This window comes from Pholis gunnellus (genome assembly GCF_910591455.1).
Source record: "Pholis gunnellus genome assembly, chromosome: 6".
Taxonomy (NCBI): domain Eukaryota; kingdom Metazoa; phylum Chordata; class Actinopteri; order Perciformes; family Pholidae; genus Pholis; species Pholis gunnellus.
In genome coordinates this window covers 28,416,851-28,442,569 of record NC_136532.1, presented here as the reverse complement: position 1 = coordinate 28,442,569, position 25,719 = coordinate 28,416,851, and the positions used below count along the sequence as shown (strand labels likewise).

Here is a 25,719-nt window from a genome sequence, read left to right as displayed (position 1 = left end):
TCATCACATACAACAAGTTATCACATATATTAAGTTATAACATATAACAAGTTATCACATATATTAAGTTATAACATATAACAAGTTATCACATATAACAAGTCATCACGTATAACAAGTTATCACATATATTAAGTTATCACATATAACAAGTAATCACATATATTAAGTTATCACATATAACAAGTCATCACGTATAACAAGTTATAACATATAACAAGTTATCACATATAACAAGTTATAACATATAACACGTTATCACATATAACAAGTTATATAAACCGTTTTCTTATGAACCCAAATGTGATGTGTTCAGAATATATGATTTTCTTCAACAGTGTGTGTGTGTATGTATGTGTGTGTGTGTGTGTGTATGTGTGTGTGTGTGTATGTGTGTATACGTGTATGTGTGTGTGTGTGTATATGTGTGTGTGTATATGTGTGTGTGTGTGTGTGTGTGTATGTGTGTGTGTGTATACGTGTATATGTGTGTGTGTATATGTGTGTGTTTGTGTGTATGTGTGTATATGTGTGTGTGTGTGTGTGTGTGTGTGTGTGTGTGTTCACTGAACAGCTGACAGAAAAAGTTCCAGCTCATCTATTAATAGGCCCTCAGAGTCCCTCAGAGTCTCAGACCTGATCCAGCACAGTCCTGCAGCACTGCACCCGTCTCACCACCAGAACCTGAGACACTTCTGTCCGTCATGCCCGGCAGCCAGACCCGGTCCCGGGCCAGAGACCGGAACAACATCCTGAACCGGCCCGAGTTCCTGTCCCTGAACCAGCCCCTCAGCAGAGAGCAGGGGCCGGGGGAGGGGTGGGGGGGCGGCGGTCCCAGGAGGTCCAGTAGACCGCAGAGTCAGCAGGAGGACTCGGGGGGGAGGGGGGGCGGCGGTCCCAGGAGGTCCAGCAGACCGCAGAGTCAGCAGGAGGACTCGGGGGGGAGGTAAGAGGCTCCACCCACTGACATCACAGCTGACATTTAGAGTCCAGCGGGATCCTGAACCAGGACCAGGACTCAGGTTGTTAGTCCAAAGCCCAGCTCTTTAGAGACAGTCTGGATCTCCAGCAGCTGCTGGTCTCAATAGTCCTGAGTCCAGCGTCTAGAGTCCAGTTTAAGTTTTGAGTTAAACTGGTTTGATGAGATTCTGCTTCAGAAGACAGAAAGATTTATTTTATTCATTCATCGGTGCAAAGTCTGTCCTGGTCTCTGTCCTGGTCTCTGTCCTGGTCTCTGTGTCCCGGACTCACTGTCCTGGTCTCTGTCTCACTGTCCTGGTCTCTGTCTCTCTGTCCTGGTCTCTGTGTCCTGGTCTCTGTTCTGGTCTCTGTCTCTCTGTCCTGGTCTCACAGCCTGTCCTGGTCTGTCTGTCCTCAGGGGTCCTCAGGAGTCCTCAGAGGGGGTCCCAGCAGCTGATGGGGTGCCGAAGGAGGACTGCATGCAGCTGAACCCGTCTCTCCGAGGCATCGCCATGAGCTCCCTGCTCGCCATCGACATCAGTCTGTCCAGACGTCTGGGGGTCTGCGTGGGGACCCGAGGGTCCGGGGCCCCGATGAGGTCTATGGTGACCCTGCTGGCCCTCAGTGGACACGCCCTCACCTGGTTCTGTGGGGCGCTGGTCTGTCTGTGGAGGAGCAGCACTCTGGCTGGACAGGAAGTCCTGGTCAACCTGTTGCTAGGTGACAACCTCTCTCTCTCTCTGTTACCTGTCTCTCTCTCTCTGCTAACTCGTTACCTGTCTCTCTCTCTCTGCTAACTCGTTGCCTGTCTCTCTCTCTCTGCTAACACGTTACCTGTCTCTCTCTCTCTCTCCTAACTCGTTACCTGTCTCTCTCTCTCTCTCCTAACTCGTTACCTGTCTCTCTCTCTCTCTCTGTTACCTGTCTCTCTCTCTCTGCTAACTCGTTACCTGTCTCTCTCTCTCTGCTAACTCGTTACCTGTCTCTCTCTCTCTGCTAACACGTTACCTGTCTCTCTCTCTCTCTCCTAACTCGTTACCTGTCTCTCTCTCTCTGCTAACTCGTTACCTGTCTCTCTCTCTCTGCTAACTCGTTACCTGTCTCTCTCTCTCTGCTAACACGTTACCTGTCTCTCTCTCTCTCTCCTAACTCGTTACCTGTCTCTCTCTCTCTGCTAACTCGTTACCTGTCTCTCTCTCTCTGCTAACTCGTTGCCTGTCTCTCTCTCTCTGCTAACTCGTTACCTGTCTCTCTCTCTCTGCTAACTCGTTACCTGTCTCTCTCTCTCTGCTAACTCGTTACCTGTCTCTCTCTCTCTGCTAACACGTTACCTGTCTCTCTCTCTCTGCTAACACGTTACCTGTCTCTCTCTCTCTCTCCTAACTCGTTACCTGTCTCTCTCTCTCTGCTAACTCGTTACCTGTCTCTCTCTCTATGCTAACTCATTACCTGTGTCTCTCTCTCTCTCTCCTAACTCGTTACCTGTCTCTCTCTCTCTGCTAACTCGTTACCTGTCTCTCTCTCTCTGCTAACTCGTTACCTGTCTCTCTCTCTCTGCTAACACGTTACCTGTCTCTCTCTCTCTCTCCTAACTCGTTACCTGTCTCTCTCTCTCTGCTAACTCGTTACCTGTCTCTCTCTCTATGCTAACTCATTACCTGTCTCTCTCTCTCTCTCCTAACTCGTTACCTGTCTCTCTCTCTCTGCTAACTCGTTACCTGTCTCTCTCTCTCTATGCTAACTCGTTACCTGTGTCTCTCTCTCTCTCTCCTAACTCGTTACCTGTCTCTCTCTCTCTGCTAACTCGTTACCTGTCTCTCTCTCTCTGCTAACTCGTTACCTGTCTCTCTCTCTCTGCTAACACGTTACCTGTCTCTCTCTCTCTCTCCTAACTCGTTACCTGTCTCTCTCTCTCTGCTAACTCGTTACCTGTCTCTCTCTCTCTGCTAACTCGTTACCTGTCTCTCTCTCTCTGCTAACTCGTTGCCTGTCTCTCTCTCTCTGCTAACTCGTTACCTGTCTCTCTCTCTCTATGCTAACTCGTTACCTGTGTCTCTCTCTCTCTCTCCTAACTCGTTACCTGTCTCTCTCTCTCTGCTAACTCGTTACCTGTCTCTCTCTCTCTGCTAACTCGTTACCTGTCTCTCTCTCTCTGCTAACTCGTTACCTGTCTCTCTCTCTCTGCTAACACGTTACCTGTCTCTCTCTCTCTGCTAACTCGTTACCTGTCTCTCTCTCTCTGCTAACTCGTTACCTGTCTCTCTCTCTCTGCTAACTCGTTACCTGTCTCTCTCTCTCTGCTAACTCGTTACCTGTCTCTCTCTCTCTGCTAACTCGTTACCTGTCTCTCTCTCTCTATGCTAACTCGTTACCTGTGTCTCTCTCTCTCTCTCCTAACTCGTTACCTGTCTCTCTCTCTCTGCTAACTCGTTACCTGTCTCTCTCTCTCTCTGCTAACTCGTTACCTGTCTCTCTCTCTCTGCTAACACGTTACCTGTCTCTCTCTCTCTCTGCTAACTCGTTACCTGTGTCTCTCTCTCTCTCTGCTACCTGTCTCTCTGTCCCACAGCTCTGACTCTGGATCTGATGACGATCGCTGGTGTGCAGAAGTTGGTCAAACGCCGAGGACCATGGGACTTCCCTCCGGGGTTTTTGGACTACGTTGCCATGGATACGTATTCTTTCCCAGCAGCCCACGCCAGCCGAGCCGTCATGGTGTCCAAGTTCCTGTTGACCCACCTGGTGCTGGCGGTTGGTGTTTTTATCAAGATCATTGTCATCATTGTTGTTCAATATAAACAACGGAGATCAGTGATTGGTCGATACACATTCACAGCTCATTCATTATCTCATTTTTCACAATCAGAGGTCAAATACTTGAACAAGAAAATATGTTTGAGACACAATAATGTTGATTAACGGACGTGTCGGCCAATCACAAAGACCACCATGTGATCAGCGGTCAGCCAGTCAGATGAGAGCTGGTTTCATTATTCAAAATAACATCTTTAACAAATCAAACCTCGAATTGATTTAACTGGATGACTCCGATCAGAGGACCAGAACCCTGGAACCCCCAGACTGGACTCCTTGTATTGACACTGTCTTCCTGTCCTGCAGGTGCCCCTCAGGATCCTGCTCTACCTGTGGGCCGTCCTGGCGGGCGTGTCCCGGGTGCTGCTGGGTAAACATCACCTGTCGGACGTCGGCTGCGGATTCGCTCTTGGCTTCCTGCACTTCAGTCTGGTGGAGTCCGTCTGGCTGGACTCTGACACCTGCCAGACCCTCATCTCCATCGGCACGCTGAGCTGGCCTCCACTGATCTGAATCTGGTCTGGACTGGTTCAGCTGGGAGTAGGACTGGTCTGTCTGGAGGCTCCCCTGTACTGACACACATGTTTTAAACTGGTCTGTCTGGACTTGATGCTCCATTGACACGAGTTTGGACTTCATGTTGACGAACGCTGTGACGACAGGAAATGGACCCGCTTCAGATTGTGGTTCACAGAAACCACAGAGACAATCTGTGTGTGTGTGTGTGTCTCTCAGGTCTGACTTCCTGTTGTGAAAAACTAGGATGAGACTATTTTAAACAAAGCCCCTCCCCTCCCAGTGGACTACCATTAAGCCCCGCCCCTCCCAATTAAATTACATTTATTTTGAGTTCATACTTCAGACCTTATAAAGTACATCATGTTTCATACTTCCTCACAACATTACACCTTGACCATTGACCATTTGGCTCATTTATCTGCTGTGCAAAAGATTGTGGGTCAGAATGGAGATGCTGGCTTTGTCCTGCAGTAGAGACATCCTGGTACTTCTGGTAGAGACATGCTGTGTATTGGGACGCCGGGAGGGGCGGGGCTTCACCTCCATCAGAGTGAAACCACAGAAGAAGAATCAGAAAGTTTAAATCTGTTGTTTAAATAAATAAAAATCTTTTCATCCATCTGAACTGAATCTGTTTTTACTTTAAACTCATGAAACATTTCAAACATTTAGTTTTATGATTGAAAATCATTGAAGGGTGATAACTAAGAGAGACATCGATCAATAAACGATTAGTAAACGATCACAGATATGTTAACATGAAGGTAAGAGTTAGTTTGGTAAATAGACCCAAGCTAACTGTTGGTGAGTTAAAACCTCTTGCTAACGAGAGTCCCCTTTAAAGGGGGATCAGAGTACACACATGTAATACAAATCACTTCTGAGAACGAATTAAATGATATTTTATGATATTTCAAAAACCTACGTGACGAAGAAATTCTGATAAAATGGACCATGTAACCTATTTTACTCACTCAAAAACGTATATATACACAAAGTACTACAAGATACTACAAGTACTACCACAATTTCACCTATTTTTCGCCAGGAGAAGGCGAGCTATGTTCTCCGTTAACGATCCCAGCCGCGCCCTACGGCACTTTCACAGAAACACCGCATATCAAAGAGCACGAGGACTCCACGCTGAATCCAACCATATCTTCCAAATTCTTCTCCTTCAAACCATTAAAAAGTTACAATTATTCTGCCTCAGATATCAACTCAGCCCAACATCAATAAAATTGAAACGCTCCGCACCTTCAGATGTTTTTCTGGATGAAAATTGGCAAAAAAATGAATCCTTGCAGCCATTTTGCAGCCGCCTCTCCCCTCCGCTCTGTGAAAACACTGAGTCTCTACGAGCTTCTATGACGAATGAGTAATACTTTCAGTTTTGGCCAATGGGTTTGACCCATGGGGGCGGACCACGGTTTTCGATATTTTTATAGGCTTAAAATTCTGTCAATCAACTCAAAGAACGTATCACTACATTCCTCACACTCTTCCGGGTTCAAATCTGTGTCATATGCGCAAATCGGCCAATCACAGGCTTTGGTGAGGTTCAATTGCATTCTGTAAAACTGAAATTCAGACGAAAATGAGCCATGTTTTACAGGTTATTATAGGGCCCAGGCTCTCAAAATGATGCCAACCTGCTGTATTAGATAGATTGAACACTATTAGTGATAAAAGAAGTGAAATATAGAGTTATATAGTATATAAAAGTACAATAAAACAGCTATATGTGCTGCTTCCAAAATCAGAATTGACCTCGGCTGACCTGTACAAAAACATCGATATCTCAGGCCTGCTTCACTTTATCAAAGCCAATTCTTTTTTAAAGGACTGTTGACATGTTGTGATATGATTTGGGAGAGTTTAGGCCTGCGTCTGTATCATTTCAAATCAATAAAAGTGCTTATTTTTTTCAGGCGAACCTGAACATTTTCAATTTGAGCTGTGTGTTATATTCATTCAGCATTAACCAGTAACATATACACTGATATGAACACATGTTAACAAACTATCACAAGTGTTGGTGTTATAATTCCATTGAAATTATTCAAATAGACCTTGAAGTTAGTGTGACGACCCCGCCTCTAACATCATGGCTGATTGCCTGATGCAGAGCACCTGGTTCTGGAGCATAAAGCCCTGCTCCAGTGTTGCTCTGCCCCTAGTCGTGCTCTGACATACTTGGAGTGATCTCTGCCAGTGGCTGCCGATTATACTTTGGTTTTGTCTTCTTTGGTTTCGCTGACAACACCCCACACTTCATCCCACACACATCCATGCTCACACTACTGATATACTGACCGACACACTTCACAAAGGTAATTACTTTCTTATTTGGTTAACAATAAATACGTTAATTTACCACCACCCCCTGTGTCTTGTCCATATTTGTCATGGCCTAAGAGCCGGGTTGTGAGATAAGCCCCTTTGAGTGTGGGTGTGAAATCTTCGAGCAGAGGCCTCAAAATAGGCCTAGAGGTTAAAATTAATTAAGAGAAGCAGAGGAATAAACTACACTTATTACATGTTCTATTATCATTAAGAGAAGCAGAGGAATGACTAAACATGTGACACAGTGAGCAAGAGAAAGCAGGAGAGGTAGAGAGAGATGCCATTGCTATCTGCTAAGCTAAAGTACGGTAGCTAACTGAACAACGTGTAAACAACTGTTGGATTAAGCGAGAAGTCGCTAAAAGATGGAGCGAGTTATAAGTTTAAATGTTTAAATGTACAGCAGCTAATTAGTCACTTGTACTGAAGAATATCACACAATTAACTCAGGTTAGCTGGAGCTACAAAAGGATGCTGTCAGACAACAGATATGCTGGAGACAGGAAGTGAGACAACAGGAAGTGAGACAACAGGAAGTGAGACAACACGCCTACCATAGATCTGGAAATTGAATACATATAATTATATTTTATATATATAAATATATATATATATATATATATACATATTTAGTGTACTCTACTGTAGCCAACTGTGATTAAACGGTACTATACTGTTCTCTGCTTTATTCTAATGTGATTCTACTGTACTCTACTTTACTCTACTATGGTCTATTGTTATTCAACTGCACTCTACTGAACTCTACTATGATTCTACTGTACTCTACTGAACTCTACTATGATTCTACTGTACTCTACTGAACTCTACTATGATTCTACTGTACTCTACTGTTCTTTAATGTGACTACAATCACTGATCGATCGATCGATTAAAAAATAAAATGATAATAAAATAACATACCCAGAGTCCAGAGCTCAGCTTCATTTATTAAAATAAGAGAAGAAGAAAACACAGCGTTGTTAGTTTTCCTCCCATTGATTCTCATGGTAATTATTCTGTAACTTGTTCTTCTTCTTCTCCTCTCCTGACTGACGGCAGGCTGCTGTAGGTTTTGGTCCAGTAGGAAACGTATTCTGATCTCAGGTCGTAGCTGAAGAACGAAACAGACAAAATGTTTTCAACACGTAAACTCCAACAGTAAAAATCTACTCTTCACTGATCAAATACAGTAGAATAGAATAGAATAAAAAACAAGACTAGTCAACTGGCAGGGTAGAACAGAGCCACATTAAAATACAGCAGAATCATTGTAGAGTACAGTAGAATACAGTAGAATCATAATGACCACGGTTGAGTATAGTAGAATCCGAGTAGTATAACAATAGACCACAGTAGAGTACAGTAGAGAACAGTAGAGAACAGTATAAACACAGTAGAGTACAGTAGAGAACAGTAGAGAACAGTATAAACACAGTAGAGTACAGTAGAGTAGAGTAGAGAACAGTAGAAACACAGTAGAGTACAGTAGAGTAGAGTAGAGAACAGTAGAAACACAGTAGAGTACAGTAGAGTACAGTAGAATCACAGTAGAGTACAGTAGAGTACAGTAGAATCACAGTAGAGTACAGTAGAGAACAGTATAAACACAGTAGAGTACAGTAGAGTAGAGTAGAATCACAGTAGAGTACAGTAGAGAACAGTAGAAACACAGTAGAGTAGAGTAGAGAACAGTATAAACACAGTAGAGTACAGTAGAGTAGAGTAGAATCACAGTAGAGTACAGTAGAGTACAGTAGAATCACAGTAGAGTACAGTAGAGAACAGTAGAAACACAGTAGAGTACAGTAGAGTAGAGTAGAGAACAGTAGAAACACAGTAGAGTAGAGTAGAGAACAGTAGAAACACAGTAGAGTACAGTAGAGTACAGTAGAATCACAGTAGAGTACAGTAGAGTACAGTAGAATCACAGTAGAGTACAGTAGAGTACAGTAGAATCACAGTAGAGTACAGTAGAGAACAGTAGAATCACAGTAGAGTACAGTAGAGAACAGTAGAATCACAGTAGAGTACAGTAGAGAACAGTAGAAACACAGTAGAGTTACAATAGTCTACATTAGAGTACAGAGTCGTACCTGACGGAGGACTTGGTGATCTTGTGGTTGATGGTCAGGTAGGGTTGGTGGTATTTGGTGAAGGCGGGCCAGGGAACCGGGACTCTACTCTCTCCTTTACTGGGATCACTGGACAGGACAGTGAGAGATTACACCAGTTTAAGAAAGTTCAGACCCGTTTACATCGTTTCAGATCTGTGTTAACCAGTTCAGACTACTTCCAACAAACTCAGACCACTTCAAACCAGTTCAGAGACCATTTTAGACATGTTTTAATAACTATACTGACCAGTGGTCTAGTTTTCAGTAAAGACCAGTAGAGACCAGTATTTCTTGTCTGGCCTGTGAGAAACCACGATCAGAGGCAAACCTGGTCGTGGTGTGTTGACATGTGTGTTTGCAGTGCATGCTGGGATTTTACCCGGTCCTTGCGAAGTTGGTCCAGTACGCGATCATGTACCCGGACAAGTCCCGGTGTCGGGGGAAGTAGACCAGCGGGGTGGCGAAGGGTTTACCAAACACGTACTGCAGGTCCTCAGCGTGCTCCGCCTCCACCCAGCGAGGGAATCCTGGGATACGCGTCTTCATGTTGAACAGGTAGGAGTAGGTACGGGCTCCTCTGAGGGACAAACAGAACGGACACTTCTGGTCATCTTTAAACACCAAACTCAAGAACTGAAACCAGCAACAAGACCACATATTTCTGTGATGCTAATGTTAACAGTTTAGGAGCTACGACCCCAAAAGCACGGTCTCCTTTAGTCCTGAACGTGGAGCAAGTAAGAACCACCAGACCTCATCAGAGGACCTCAGAGACCCGATGAACCTGATCAGAGGACCTCAGAGACCCGATGAACCTGATCAGAGGACTTCAGAGACCCGATGAACCTGATCAGAGGACCTCAGAGACCCGATGAACCTGATCAGAGGACCTCAGAGACTAGATGAACCTGATCAGAGGACCTCAGAGAAGCAATGGACCTCAGAGACCAGATTAACCTGATCAGAGGACCTCAGAGACCTGGTGAACCTGATCAGAGGTCACCTGGCGTTGTTGGCGTGGAGCTGGAGGGCGATCTGCGTGGGAACCAGGAACAGGAAGTCAGTCTCGATGTCTGCCACTGTCTTCTTCACCACCGCCGGCTCCGGCGCCGAGCCCCAGTGAGACGAGTAAACGTTGTAGGCCGAGTCGACGGCGGCGGTCCCCTTCTCTTTAGTCAGACCGGCCAGCAAACCCCTCACGTCCTTTCTGAGGACAAACAGAACACGGTTACACGACCGCAACAGGTTCTGTCTCCGTTTAGTCTCTTTAACATCACGACTTCATTAAGTCTTGAGAGAACAAACTACAAACTGAGTTTGAGTCATGTACCACTGACCACTGTTATTATCCCTGTAAACTGAACGTTTTATGTAGTTTCTTCTTTACTCACATGGTGGTGTTGCCATTTCTCTTGTTGATAGACGGAACGTCGACTCCGGCAAACATGTGTCCGTCCATGCTGTTCACTCCGGCCATGTAGTCAAACTGAGCCGTGTTGTTAAACAGACGACTGGGTTCATCTGGGATGAAGTCGCCGTCGATCACCGGAGCCAGTTCAAGGAGGTCCATGACCACACCTGCAGGACGACAGAGGGATGGACATGGACTAAGTCTTGTTTCAGTTCATACAGATGTGGTTTGGTCTCTTCCAGATGTTCTCACCTTTTCCCAGAATCAGCAGAACATCGATTTTTCCAGCCATAGTGAGACCAACCGGGTCGCTCAACTTCAGACATGCCAACATCTCGTCTTCGTTGCTTCTCCAGCAGCCGACTTTACGAGCGATCTACAGAAAGTAAGAGCGACATTTTAACAAAGAGAAAGAATCTGTTTGATCCACATTCATGAGATCTACAGACTGTGGTGGTTTTCATGAGATCTACAGACTGTGGTGGTTTTCATGAGATCTACAGACTGTGGTGGTGTTCATGAGATCTACAGACGGTGGTGGTGTTCATGAGATCTACAGACGGTGGTGGTGTTCATGAGATCTACAGACGGTGATGGTGGTCATGGACCTTCTTGGTGAGAGACATGGGGTTCTTCTGCAGAGCCCAGGTACTCAGAGCTACTCCACACTGAGAGATCACTCTACGGAATAAACCTTTACTGTAGGGGGACAGCATCTGAGGTGAGAGAGATGGGTAAAGAGACAAGGAGAGGGACAGGGAGACACACAGGGAGAGAGAGACATGGAGAGAGAGACAGAGAGGGAGAAAAAAAACAGAGACAGAGGGAGACAGAGAGAGAGAGACAGACGTAGAGACAGAGAGACAGACAGAGGACAGGTGTTAGACAAAGATCAGGTCACATATTGATTCATCCTCAGATATAAAACAGTGTTCTAATGAAGGAACTTCTGACCGGAGATCAGTTACAAACTGTTTCTATTGTTCTTTTAATCCTGTTTTATTCCAAATCATTCCTGCAGTCATCAACATCATCTCATCATCAACATCATCTCATCATCTCATCATCATCATCTCATCATCAACATCTCATCATCATCATCTCATCATCATCATCTCATCAACATCATCTCATCATCAACATCATCTCATCATCTCATCATCATCATCTCATCATCAACATCTCATCATCATCATCTCATCATCATCATCTCATCAACATCATCTCATCATCAACATCATCTCATCATCTCATCATCATCATCTCATCAACATCATCTCATCATCAACATCATCTCATCATCTGATCATCAACATCATCTCATCATCAATATCAACATCATCAACATCATCTCATCATCTCATCATCAATATCAACATCATCTCATCATCTCATCATCAACATCATCTCATCATCAATATCATCATCATCTCATCATCTCATCATCAACATCATCTCATCATCTCATCATCATCATCATCATCTCATCATCTCATCATCAACATCATTTCATCATCTCATCATCATCATCTCATCATCATCATCTCAGCATCATCATCTCATCATCATCATCATCTCATCAACATCATCTCATCATCTCATCATCAACATCATCAACATCATCTCAATATCAACATCATCTCATCATCATCATCATCTCATCATCATCTCATCAACATCATCTCATCATCTCATCATCAACATCATCAACATCATCTCAATATCAACATCATCTCATCATCATCATCATCATCTCATCATCATCATCATCTCATCATCATCATCATCTCATCATCATCTCATCATCTCATCATCTCATCATCTCATCATCAACATCATCAACATCATCTCATCATCAACATCATCTCATCATCAATATCAACATCATCTCATCATCTCATCATCAACATCATCTCATCATCAATATCAACATCATCTCATCATCAATATCAACATCATCTCATCATCTCATCATCAACATCATCTCATCATCAATATCAACATCATCTCATCATCAATATCAACATCATCTCATCATCAATATCAACATCATCTCATCATCTCATCATCAACATCATCTCATCATCAATATCAACATCATCTCATCATCAACATCATCTCATCATCAATATCATCATCATCTCATCATCTCATCATCAACATCATCTCATCATCTCATCATCATCATCTCATCATCATCATCTCATCATCATCATCTCATCATCATCATCATCTCATCAACATCATCTCATCATCTCATCATCAACATCATCAACATCATCTCAATATCAACATCATCTCATCATCATCTCATCATCTCATCATCATCATCTCATCATCAACATCTCATCATCATCATCTCATCATCATCATCTCATCAACATCATCTCATCATCAACATCATCAACATCATCTCAATATCAACATCATCATCTCATCATCATCATCTCATCAACATCATCTCATCATCTCATCATCAATATCAACATCATCTCATCATCTCATCATCAACATCATCTCATCATCAATATCATCATCATCTCATCATCTCATCATCTCATCATCAACATCATCTCATCATCTCATCATCATCATCATCATCTCATCATCAACATCATCTCATCATCTCATCATCATCATCATCATCATCTCATCATCATCATCTCATCATCATCATCATCTCAATATCAACATCATCATCTCATCATCATCATCTCATCAACATCATCTCATCATCTCATCATCAATATCAACATCATCTCATCATCTCATCATCAACATCATCTCATCATCAATATCATCATCATCTCATCATCTCATCATCTCATCATCAACATCATCTCATCATCTCATCATCATCATCATCATCTCATCATCAACATCATCTCATCATCTCATCATCATCATCATCATCATCTCATCATCATCATCTCATCATCATCATCATCTCATCAACATCATCTCATCATCTCATCATCAACATCATCAACATCATCTCAATATCAACATCATCTCATCATCATCTCATCATCTCATCATCATCATCTCATCATCTCATCATCATCATCTCATCATCAACATCTCATCATCATCATCTCATCATCATCATCTCATCATCATCATCTCATCGTCATCATCATCATCTCATCAACATCATCTCATCATCTCATCATCAACATCATCTCAATATCAACATCATCTCATCATCAACATCATCAACATCATCTCAATATCAACATCATCTCATCATCATCTCATCAACATCATCTCATCATCATCTCATCATCATCATCTCATCATCTCATCATCAACATCATCAACATCATCTCAATATCAACATCATCTCATCATCATCTCATCAACATCATCTTATCATCATCATCTCATCATCATCTCATCATCATCTTATCATCATCATCTCATCATCATCATCTCATCATCTCATCATCTCATCATCTCATCATTTATCTTGTAGACAAAGATTTTACTTAAATGATGAATGATTTTACTTTGAAAACCTTGCCTGAACTTAACAACCTTCCTGGTGACTTTAAAGAATTCGACTCAACAACAAAAGGTCCTGAAGGTCAGCTGTGGTGACCTCTGACCTCTGACCTCTGACCTGAAAGCTGGCGCTGACGCCTCCGGCTGATTGGCCGAAGACGGTGATGTTTTCGGGGTTTCCTCCGAACGCAGCGATGTTCCTCCGGACCCACGAGATCCCAGCGTGCTGGTCCCACAGACCGTAGTTCCCTATGGGGAGAAAGGACCACCTGAAACCTCAGACCAGGACCAGAACCACAGCTCAGACCAGGACCAAATACACACCTCAGACCAGGACCAGATACACACCTTAGACCAGGACCAGGACCAGACCTAGGCTGACCCATGACCCATGTGATTCTGTGCATTGGTGCTGGGCAACGATTAACATTTTTAATCGCGATTAATCGCATAATTTTTTTGCGATTAATCTCATTGTTATGCTCAAAGTTCAGTAATGAAATCTAAAGTAGTGTATTGTTTACTTTTATGTTAAAGTGCTGCTCTATGAACTAAAGGTCAACAACATTTGGTTTAAACACGTTAAACTCATCAGGTTCTTGTTAACAGCAGGATTCTCTTCACACAGCAGCAGTTATAACACAGTTATAATGATTCTGATCATAGATATTCAGCGTGTTCACAACTTTATCTTCATGTGTGTCAGAGATGAATTTAAATAAACATCTTAAACTGCAAAACCTATCTACGTCATGTTTTAATGTTTGTTAAATTCTCAGTAGTGATAACTAAATGATATGATTATTATACATATTACAAACTAAACACTTTAAAACTCTAAAACAATAATTTAAATGAATCATTATTTTTATGGTGTGTTGGTCAGACACTATGCTACGCTGATTACGTAATATGTGTGGTGTTTGTTATAAATGTACGTTGGTACATAGAGGCAGCAGCAGCAGGAAGAGACGCCACACAAACAGCTGTTCACCGCTCGCTGCCGGTTCTTGTGTTAAAAATGTCGCTTAATAATAAAAAATAAAACAACTGCGTTAATGCGCAATAAAATAATTGTCGGCGTTAATGAATGAATGCGTTAACGCGATAATAACGCATTAACTTCATGTTATTATTATTATGATCTTCACTGTGTTCGACCTTCGTCTTCATCACCTGAGACCTTGTTTCATGTCACACCAGCTGAACTAACACTTTTATCTACACCGATAAGACCTCAAACACACCGCCGTTCTGACCACAGGTGCATGCTGGGAAAATCACCAGCAGGCAGCAAAACACGGATCCCAGCATGACCCAGAATCCTTCACTTCCCTCTGAGTGTCTAACCGGTGGAGCTTTGGCTCAGACCTTTAACCAAGTCAATCGATAGCAGATCAATAACAGCTGATTGGTCAGACCTGGCAGGCGGGCGTCTCCGGTGCTGAGGAACCCCATCGTGCCGACTCGGTAGTTCACTGTGACGACGATGACGTCGCCACGGTCGGCCAGCTCCTTGCCGTCATACAGAGAGTCCCCGAGGATCGCCAAGTCATTGGAGGCCCCCAACAGGAAGGCCCCCCCGAACAGGTAGACCATCACCGGGAGGTTAGTCGACACTGGCGGAGACGAAAAGGTCGATGATCATCATCACCATCGTCATCGTCAACGTCATCACCAACGTCATCGCCATCGTCAAGTCAACGTCAACATCAACGTCATCGCCAACATCATCGTCATCGCCATCGTCAACACCAATGACGACGTCAACGTCAACGTCATCGCCAACATCATCATCGTCATTGTCAACATCAACGTCAACGTCATTGCCAACATCATCGTCATCGTCAACGTCAACGTCAACGTCATCATCAACGTCATCGCCATCGTTATCGTCATCGCCATCGTCAACGTCAATGTCAACGTCAATGTCATCGTCAACGTCAATGTCAATGTCATCGCCAACATCATCGTCATTGTCAACATCATCGTCAACATCATCGTCATCGTCATCGTCAACGTCAATGTCATCGTCAACGTCAATGTCAACGTCAATGTCATCGTCAACGTCAATGTCAATGTCATCGCCAACATCATCGTCATTGTCAACATCATCGTCAACATCATCGTCATCGTCATCGTCAACGTCAACATCAACGTCAACGTCAACGTCAACGTCAACGTCATCATCAACGTCATCGCCATCGTCATCGTCATCACCATCGTCATCGTCAACGTCAACGTCATCACCATCGTCATCATCATCGTCATCGTCATCGTCATCACCATCGTTATCGTCATCGTCAACGTCAACTTCAACATCATCACCATCGTCATCACCATCGTTATCGTCATCGTCATCGTCATCATCATCGTCATCGTCATCGTCATCACCATCGTTATCGTCATCACCATCGTCATCATCATCGTCATCGTCATCGTCATCACCATCGTTATCGTCATCGTCAACGTCATCGCCATCGTCATCGTCATCACCATCGTCATCGTCAACGTCAACGTCATCACCATCGTCATCATCATCGTCATCGTCATCGTCATCACCATCGTCATCGTCATCGTCAACGTCAACTTCAACATCATCACCATCGTCATCACCATCGTTATCGTCATCGTCAACGTCAATGTCATCGCCAAGTCAACATCATCGTCATCGTCAACGTCAATGTCATCGCCAAGTCAACATCATCGTCATCGTCAACGTCAACGTCAACTTCAACATCATCACCATCGTCATCGCCATCGTTATCGTCAACGTCAATGTCATCGCCAAGTCAACATCATCGTCATAATATGTATGAGGGTCCTCACAAAGATAGAAATGCGTGTGTGTGTGTGTTACCTACATTTCCGTCCCTGTGGAACAAAGATGTTCAGGTAAAGACAGTCATCGCTGCCCCGGGTTTTTGTCTGCAGCAGCGTCACCTGCAGGCAGCGATCTCGATACTTATCAGCCTTCAGGGTTCCTGGAAAACAACACACGTGAATTCAATTCCATCTTTTATTTTGTTTCTTCAACTGATTAACATCTTAAACACAGAGAGCTTCACATGTGTATCTGTAATAAACATGTTTCATTGATCTGTAGAGCCAGGCTAGCTGTTTCCCTCTGTTTCCAGTCTTTATGCTAAGCTAAGCTAACCACATTATTTTAATATTTGGGTCATTCCTACTATTCGGTGCCATTTCAGCCAGGTTTACTTCTATCAGCGTCCACCCCGTTACTGTGCGTCCACCCCGTTACTGTGCGTCCACCCTGTTACTGTGCGTTCACCCCGTTACTGTGGGTTCACCCCGTTACTGTGGGTTCACCCCGTTACTGTGGGTTCACCCCGTTACTGTGCGTTCACCCCGTTACTGTGGGTTCACCCCGTTACTGTGCGTTCACCCCGTTACTGTGCGTTCACCCCGTTACTGTGCGTTCACCCCGTTACTGTGGATTCACCCTGTTTAGGTCTAAACAAACCGTTTAACCGTCCGTCTCATTACATCACACACTGTGACATCACTGCAGACCATCAGTGACCTACCGCTCCATCCGGGGTGAGGTTTAGGTTTCTCCCACTTTCCGGGGACGTCAGCGAAGGGGACGCCTTTAAAGACGTCCACGGACCTGAACAGACCCATCCTGTGCCTCCGCCCCTCCACCTGCCCCCCCTCAGTCTGCACCACCCCCAGCTACACACACACACACACACACACACACACACACACACACACACACACACACACACGCACACACATATACAGTATATATAGAGATATCATCAACACTGTTAGTTTAATGTGACACTCAACATATGTATTCCATACAGTAAAATATAAATATGTGATAAAGTAACACTCACATTTGCAGCTGAGGCTGAGTTCAGACAGATACCGAACAGAAGCACCAATAACATCATCATCTGTCTGTCTCTCTCTGTCTGTCTGTCTCTCTGTGTCTCTCTGTCTCTCTCTCTTTCTCTCTCTGACCCTCTGCTGGTATTTATACTGTGTTCACTGATGAAACTTCTTATCTCCAACAGCTTTGCTGAAGATAAACTCAGATTTAAAGGAACAGTAGCACCAGGAGACAAACCTCCGGTTCTTTAAAGTTCTTCAGAGCTTCATGTGTTAAAGCTGCATTCTCTCTCGTGTCCACCAGGGGGCGACTCCTCTGGTTGTATAGAAGTCTATGAGAAAATGACTCTACTTCTCTCTTGATTTATTACCTCAGTAAACATTGTAAACATGAGTTTATGGTCTCAATCTCTAGTTTCAAGTCTTCTTCAATACAGCATGATGTTCATTTAGTAAATGATGGTCCATTTAGAGTCACACAGACCATAAAGCAGGGGATGCTTTAGGGGCGGGGCTACACGGTGATTGACAGGTCTCTACCAGAGACACGTCACTCCTCCTCAGTCCTAATATGGTCACTTCCTGTTCACTGGTTGATAAAAACAAGATGGCGACGGACAAATTGTTAAACTGGAGGATTCGAAACGTCCACTTCTTATAAACAGTCTGTGTGTTACACAAACTGTTGTTAGCGCTGTTAGCTGCTAGCCACCGGCTCAGGCGTTGCCATGTTGAGAGCCATGTGGAGTCAATAGAAATACGTTCATGTTGTATTATTGAGCTTTAAATACCTTACCTGTTACCACTCCGGTCGGGCTATCGGAATGTTTACTGTACATCATGTACACAACGGCTATTTATAGGGAGGCACTGAAGCGATATCTCGTTAGAAAGCTACGATTCTTGAGAGTTGATTCATGCAAAACATTTCACGATACAATCACAGCAGCAGGTTCAACCAATGTCTCGTCAAACCACCAACCGTAAAAGATTTAGTCCAAAACTCATTATTACGTCCATAAACACCCACGGACTGCTGTTGCATTAGCCGGCAGATATGCTGACTAGCGATGTTGTCAATGTACCTTCACTTTCCATGTAAACACGGCGCTGTCTGTATCTCTAAACGGCGGCTGCATTGTGACGCTTCGATTGTCACCTCATTTGACCTCTGAGGAGCTTCATGTGCTCCTCAGAGCCTAGAACAGCCAACGAGAGTCCACGTTGATCAACAGCGCCGCCTCTCTTCTTTCTCTCAACGCTCGAGCCAATTACAGCCGACCGTTCTGATGACTCACGCTTCGTATAGCCAATGAAATGATGAAAACAATGCTATGCAGGTTCAGGGGTTGGATTTCCAGAGGAAGTCACTTGTGACAGTCAGGTCCTTGTGTCCCTACATTCATTGCAAAGTGTATAAGACTTAAATGATGGTGAAATAACTTATAGGTGACTGTATTTAGACATAAATAAGCTTTAGTTTGAGTTATGAATACACATTTACACACAGCCTAGGTTGTTGTTATCAGACGTGAACCTGGACTAGTGAAGGCTTCCTGCTGAGGCTCCGTTGTGTTTACAGCTAATGAGTCTCAGCTGTACTCATCTGAAATACAAACCTTCAAACTTCTACTACTCAATGCCAGCAGCACTCACAGTGATTCTGACTGTTGGGAAACACTTCAGAGTGTTTCCTTTCAAAAGAGACCAGAACCACACATGTAGTCCACATGGTTCAAGAACAGCTCTCAGTTTACTTTGGGTACGCCTTAGAGAGACGTTTTATGCTCATTATACAGGAGCGGGAGCAGGTTTGTGACATCATATGTTCATAATATAAGTCTGGTCATTTTCACTACGACTGTGGTGGTCTGTAGTGGTCTGTAGTGGTCTGTAGTGGTCTGTAGTGGTCTGTGGTAGACTTTAGTGGTCTGTAGTGGTCTGTGGTAGACTTTAGTGGTCTGTAGAGGTCTGTAGTGGACTGTGGTGGACTGTAGTGGTCTAGTAGAGTGTAGTGGTCTAGTGGACTGTCCTGGACTCTAACTGAGGAACAAACTGACCTGAAAGTTGAGTTTTTATCATCAGCCTGAGAAAACACACAGCTGCACACACACACACACACACACACACACACACACACACACACACACACACACACACACATACACACACACACATACACACACATACACACACACACCCACACACACACACACACACACATACACACACACACATACACACACATACACACACACACATACACACACACACACACCCACACACACACACACACACACAGATACACACACACACACACACACATACACACACATACACACACACACACACACACACACACACACATACACACACACACACACACACACACACACACACACACACACACACATACACACATACACACACACAGGTAAATATATTAGCTCCATTAATTATTTGCTCTTCATCAAAGTCGATAAAGAAACGTTTTGTCGGTCTCTCTTGTTTGTCCCATCTTCTCCTCCGGCCCTGAACGCCTCGTGACGTCTCCTGAGAGCAGCTGGGTGGGCGGGGCTTCGTGTTGCTCAACATGGCCGCGCACTGCTCGGATCAACAGGTCTGAAGGTAACCGACGGAAACTTCACTTTATTACACTTAGCTCCGTTAGCTAACATGCTAACCTCCAGAACACATAGCGGACTGACATACTAGCTGCTAACATGTTAGCTTAGCATCCTGCTGTTAGCTGTGAACCAATGCAAACTCTGAGATGTTTATCACTAATGCTAACTGTTAGCTTAGCTTTAATAAGAACTCTTCAACTAACTTCAGATGTGTGACGTCACGTAATTCCCTAACAGTGGCATCACACAGAGATGACGTAACACACAGAGTACTACTACTACATGTACTTATACAGAAGAAGTAGTCAGATATTTTACTGCAGTAGAAGTACTAATACCACAGTGTACAAATACTCTGTTACAGTAAAAGTACTGCATTCAGAAACTTTACTTTACTAAAAGTACAAAAGTATTAATATCTAAACATACTTAAAGTAGCTGAAGTAAAAGTATTTATTTTTCAGAATGATAAATATTGTATTAATACTTTATTAGTTGATTGTGTTTTTATATTGATAACATAAAATGAGTGCAGTAAAAAAGTACAATAGTTACCTCTGAAATGTAGTACAAGTAGAAGTATAAAGTAGCAGGAAATGGAAATACACAAGTAAAATACAAAAACCATAGAATTGTACTTAACTGCCTAAGTAACAGAGTATAAATACTCTATTACAAGTACAGTACTGCATTTAAACTGTCTTCAGTACATCCCATAATAAAGGATTATCTTATCATAATACACCTGTCCCAGGTGTGAGCTCACCTGTATCAGATGAGTGAAGGTTCTCAGCTTGAGGTAGACGTGTAGTGTCTCTGTGTCTGTCTCCAGGTGTCCATGATGTCCAGTCTGCAGGTGAGCATCACTGAGCTGCTGCTCTCATTGGACAGTCCAGAGCTGCAGGAGGCGGAGCAAGTCAGAGCAGCTGTCAATCAGCAGTTGAGCACAGGTGAGTCTCCCTGAGTCTCCCTGAGTCTGTCCGACTCTACTTGTCTCCTACCTGTCTCCTACTTGTCTCCTACCTGTCTCTACCTGTCTCCTACTTGTCTCCTACCTGTCTCTACCTGTCTCCTACCTGTCTCCTACTTGTCTCCTACCTGTCTCTACCTGTCTCCTACCTGTCTCCTACCTGTCTCCTACCTGTCTTTACCTGTCTCCTACCTGTCTCCTACTTGTCTCCTACCTGTCTCTACCTGTCTCCTACCTGTCTCCTACCTGTCTCCTACCTGTCTTTACCTGTCTTTACCTGTCTCCTACCTGTCTCCTACCTGTCTCCTACTTGTCTCCTACTTGTCTCCTACCTGTCTCTACCTGTCTCCTACCTGTCTCCTACCTGTGACTACTTGTCTCCTACCTGTCTCCTACCTGTCTCTACCTGTCTCCTACTTGTCTCCTACCTGTCTCTACCTGTCTCCTACCTGTCTCCTACCTGTCTCTACCTGTCTCCTACCTGTCTCCTACCTGTCTCTACCTGTCTCCTACCTGTCTCTACCTGTCTCCTACTTGTCTCCTACCTGTCTCTACCTGTCTCCTACCTGTCTTTTACCTGTCTCCTACCTGTCTCCTACCTGTCTCCTACCTGTCTCCTACCTGTCTCTACCTGTCTCCTACTTGTCTCCTACCTGTATCTACCTGTCTCCTACTTGTCTCCTACCTGTCTCTACCTGTCTCTACCTGTCTCCTACCTGTCTCCTACCTGTCTCCTACCTGTCTCTACCTGTCTCCTACCTGACTCCTACCTGTCTCTACCTGTCTCCTACTTGTCTCCTACCTGTCTCCTACCTGTCTCCTACCTGTCTCTACCTGTCTCCTACCTGTCTCCTACCTGTCTCCTACTTGTCTCCTCCCTGTCTCCTACCTGTCTCCTACCTGTCTCCTACTTGTCTCCTACTTGTCTCCTACCTGTCTCCTACCTGTCTTCTACTTGTCTCCTACTTGTCTCCTACCCGTTTCCTACTTGTCTCCTACCTGTCTTTACCTGTCTCCTACCTGTCTCCTACTTGTCTCCAACTTGTCTCCTACTTGTCTCCTACCTGTCTCCTACTTGTCTCCTACCTGTCTTTACCTGTCTCATACCTGTCTCCTACTTGTCTCCAACTTGTCTCCTACTTGTCTCCTACCTGTCTCCTACTTGTCTCCTACTTGTCTCCAACTTGTCTCCTACTTGTCTCCTACCTGTCTCCTACTTGTCTCCTACCTGTCTTTACCTGTCTCATACCTGTCTCCTACTTGTCTCCAACCTGTCTCCTACTTGTCTCCTACTTGTCTCCAACTTGTCTCCTACTTGTCTCCTACCTGTCTCCTACTTGTCTCCTACCTGTCTTTACCTGTCTCATACCTGTCTCCTACTTGTCTCCTACCTGTCTTTACCTGTCTCATACCTGTCTCCTACCTGTCTCCTACTTGTCTCCTACTTGTCTCCAACTTGTCTCCTACTTGTCTCCTACCTGTCTCCTACTTGTCTCCTACCTGTCTCATACCTGTCTCCTACCTGTCTCCTACTTGTCTCCTACTTGTCTCCAACTTGTCTCCTACTTGTCTCCTACCTGTCTCCTACTTGTCTCCTACCTGTCTTTACCTGTCTCCTACCTGTCTCTTACTTGTCTCCAACTTGTCTCCTACTTGTCTCCTACCTGTCTCCTACTTGTCTCCTATTGTCTCCAACTTGTCTCCTACTTGTCTCCTACCTGTCTCCTACTTGTCTCCAACTTGTCTCCTACTTGTCTCCTACTTGTCTCCAACTTGTCTCCTACTTGTCTCCTACCTGTCTCCTACTTGTCTCCTACCTGTCTCCTACTTGTCTCCTACTTGTCTCCAACTTGTCTCCTACTTGTCTCCTACCTGTCTCCTACTTGTCTCCTACCTGTCTTTACCTGTCTCATACCTGTCTCCTACTTGTCTCCAACCTGTCTCCTACTTGTCTCCAACCTGTCTCCTACTTGTCTCCTACTTGTCTCCTACCCGTCTCCTACTTGTCTCCTACCTGTCTTTACCTGTCTCCTACCTGTCTCCTACCTGTCTCCAACTTGTCTCCTACTTGTCTCCTACCTGTCTCCTACTTGTCTCCTACCTGTCTTTACCTGTCTCCAACTTGTCTCCTACTTGTCTCCTACCTGTCTCCTACTTGTCTCCTATTGTCTCCAACTTGTCTCCTACTTGTCTCCTACCTGTCTCCTACTTGTCTCCTACCTGTCTCCTACTTGTCTCCTACCTGTCTTTACCTGTCTCATACCTGTCTCCTACCTGTCTCCTACTTGTCTCCAACTTGTCTCCTACTTGTCTCCTACCTGTCTCCTACCTGTCTCCTACCTGTCTTTACCTGTCTCCTACCTGTCTCCTACTTGTCTCCTACTTGTCTCCAACCTGTCTCCTACTTGTCTCCTACTTGTCTCCAACTTGTCTCCTACTTGTCTCCTACCTGTCTCCTACTTGTCTACTACCTGTCTTTACCTGTCTCATACCTGTCTCCTACTTGTCTCCTACCTGTCTTTACCTGTCTCATACCTGTCTCCTACCTGTCTTTACCTGTCTCATACCTGTCTCCTACCTGTCTCCTACTTGTCTCCAACTTGTCTCCTACTTGTCTCCTACCTGTCTCCTACTTGTCTCCTACCTGTCTTTACCTGTCTCCTACTTGTCTCCAACTTGTCTCCTACTTGTCTCCTACCTGTCTCCTACTTGTCTCCTACTTTTCTCCAACTTGTCTCCTACTTGTCTCCAACCTGTCTCCTACTTGTCTCCTACTTGTCTCCAACTTGTCTCCTACTTGTCTCCTACCTGTCTCCTACTTGTCTCCTACCTGTCTTTACCTGTCTCCTACCTGTCTCCTACTTGTCTCCAACTTGTCTCCTACTTGTCTCCAACCTGTCTCCTACCTGTCTCCTACTTGTCTCCTACTTGTCTCCAACTTGTCTCCTACTTGTCTCCAACCTGTCTCCTACTTGTCTCCTACTTGTCTCCAACTTGTCTCCTACTTGTCTCCTACCTGTCTTTACCTGTCTCATACCTGTCTCCTACTTGTCTCCTACCTGTCTTTACCTGTCTCATACCTGTCTCCTACCTGTCTCCTACTTGTCTCCAACTCGTCTCCTACCTGTCTCCTACCTGTCTCCTACCTGTCTTTACCTGTCTCATACCTGTCTCCTACTTGTCTCCAACCTGTCTCCTACTTGTCTCCTACTTGTCTCCAACTTGTCTCCTACTTGTCTCCTACCTGTCTCCTACCTGTCTCCTACCTGTCTTTACCTGTCTCATACCTGTCTCCTACTTGTCTCCAACCTGTCTCCTACCTGTCTCCTACTTGTCTCCAACTTGTCTCCTACCTGTCTCCTACCTGTCTCCTACCTGTCTTTACCTGTCTCATACCTGTCTCCTACTTGTCTCCTACTTGTCTCCAACTTGTCTCCTACTTGTCTCCTACTTGTCTCCTACCTGTCTCCTACCTGTCTCTACCTGCCTTGTACCTGTATGTGTGTCCATATGTCTTCAGTAGTATTTGTTGTCTCTGTGGGACACTAGTATATATTGTACATTTACACATTTGATGTTCTTCTTTGGTCCATGATTGAAACAAGTATGGCGTTAGGCCCACATTGCAATGCATTGTGGGTATCTAAACAGAGCCCAGTGTGACTTGTAGTGTGTCCTCCCAGACAGAGGAGGTGCTGTCCTGTCCTCTCTGGTGGAGTATTACCTGGACTCGTCCTCGTCCCAGGTGGTGCTCCTCCTGTCCTCCATCAGAGAGCCTCATCACAAGGTCAGCTGACTCTGGTTGCTGTATATGTTTATAGTGATCTGTGTTGTTTATGATCATAATCACGTTGTGACGGTTCGTCAGCCGCTGCTGGAGAAGCTGAACGAGTCTCTGAACAGACCAGGATCCAGACTGGCCGGTCTGACCCTGCTGGGTCACCTGATCCGGAAACAGCCTCCGTGGGTTCATCACATCAGCCGCTCGGCTCTGCTGCCGTCGCTGCTGCGCTGCCTCAAGGTACAAGTACTACTGTGAGTGATACTACTAATGCTAGTACTCAAACTAGTACTAGTACTAGTACTAATACTTGTACTAGAACTAATGCTAGTACTCAAACTAATACTAGTTAGGGCCCGAGCACCGACGTAGAGTATTGTTATTCTATTGTTTATTATAGTGTTTGGGATACTGGAAACATTTTGAAATTTGGCTCGCAAGCCAGAATTTGCGAAATTTGTGAAAAACTCCTCCAGGAATTTTTCACTAAACCAAACAGGAAGTCGGTCATTTTTAATTGTATGACGTTTTTGGACCGTTTCAAGGAGCCCTACTTTAACGCACTCCTAGAGATTTAACCCGATCCACTTCAGATGTGGTCAGTCTGCTCTTCAGACCTTCAGCATTTCAGAGTTACTCAAAGATCAAAAAGTTATCGTACTTTGTATCCGTGGCTGCAAAAAAAAACTATTCGCCATGAACGAATAAACTGCTGTAACTCGACTCACATCATCAGATCTTCACCAGATGTCACATTGATGAGAGTCCAGGCCTGAAGACATCTGCAGGCCGATCATGTCAGCTCGATAGCG

At 44.4% G+C, this 25,719-nt stretch overlaps 3 protein-coding genes across 6 annotated transcripts in view; 2 read left to right on the top strand and 1 right to left on the bottom strand.

Moving 5' to 3' along the window:
* Positions 1-643: 643 nt before the first annotated feature.
* LOC306697511 (inactive phospholipid phosphatase 7-like) lies at positions 644-4,906 on the top strand. The gene is made up of 4 exons (XM_079161474.1): positions 644-946; positions 1,379-1,680; positions 3,530-3,711; positions 4,081-4,906. Exons 1-4 carry the CDS (start codon positions 705-707, stop codon positions 4,285-4,287), a joined length of 933 nt encoding a protein of 310 aa, XP_079017600.1. The 5' UTR covers positions 644-704; the 3' UTR covers positions 4,288-4,906.
* Positions 4,907-7,566: 2,660 nt separating this feature from the next.
* On the bottom strand, positions 7,567-17,645 carry LOC306697820 (bile salt-activated lipase-like). Its single transcript, XM_079161885.1, has 12 exons — positions 17,535-17,645; positions 17,217-17,364; positions 16,533-16,652; positions 15,090-15,287; positions 13,787-13,917; positions 10,773-10,880; positions 10,417-10,540; positions 10,145-10,331; positions 9,757-9,960; positions 9,133-9,330; positions 8,733-8,840; positions 7,567-7,750 (listed from the first exon to the last, which is right to left on the bottom strand). Exons 1-12 carry the CDS (start codon positions 17,592-17,594, stop codon positions 7,651-7,653), a joined length of 1,686 nt encoding a protein of 561 aa, XP_079018011.1. The 5' UTR covers positions 17,595-17,645; the 3' UTR covers positions 7,567-7,650.
* Positions 17,646-20,124: 2,479 nt separating this feature from the next.
* Positions 20,125-25,719, top strand: part of tsc1a (TSC complex subunit 1a) — an 18,788-nt gene continuing 13,193 nt past the window's right edge. For all 4 annotated transcript variants that reach the window (XM_079161879.1, XM_079161878.1, XM_079161877.1 and 1 more), the window contains exons 1-4: positions 20,125-20,157; positions 20,989-21,106; positions 24,810-24,913; positions 24,995-25,147. In XM_079161879.1, the coding sequence (XP_079018005.1) occupies positions 20,995-21,106; positions 24,810-24,913; positions 24,995-25,147 (369 nt within the window). In that variant the 5' untranslated portion in view covers positions 20,125-20,157; positions 20,989-20,994. The remainder of the gene's footprint in view (positions 20,158-20,988; positions 21,107-24,809; positions 24,914-24,994; positions 25,148-25,719) is intronic.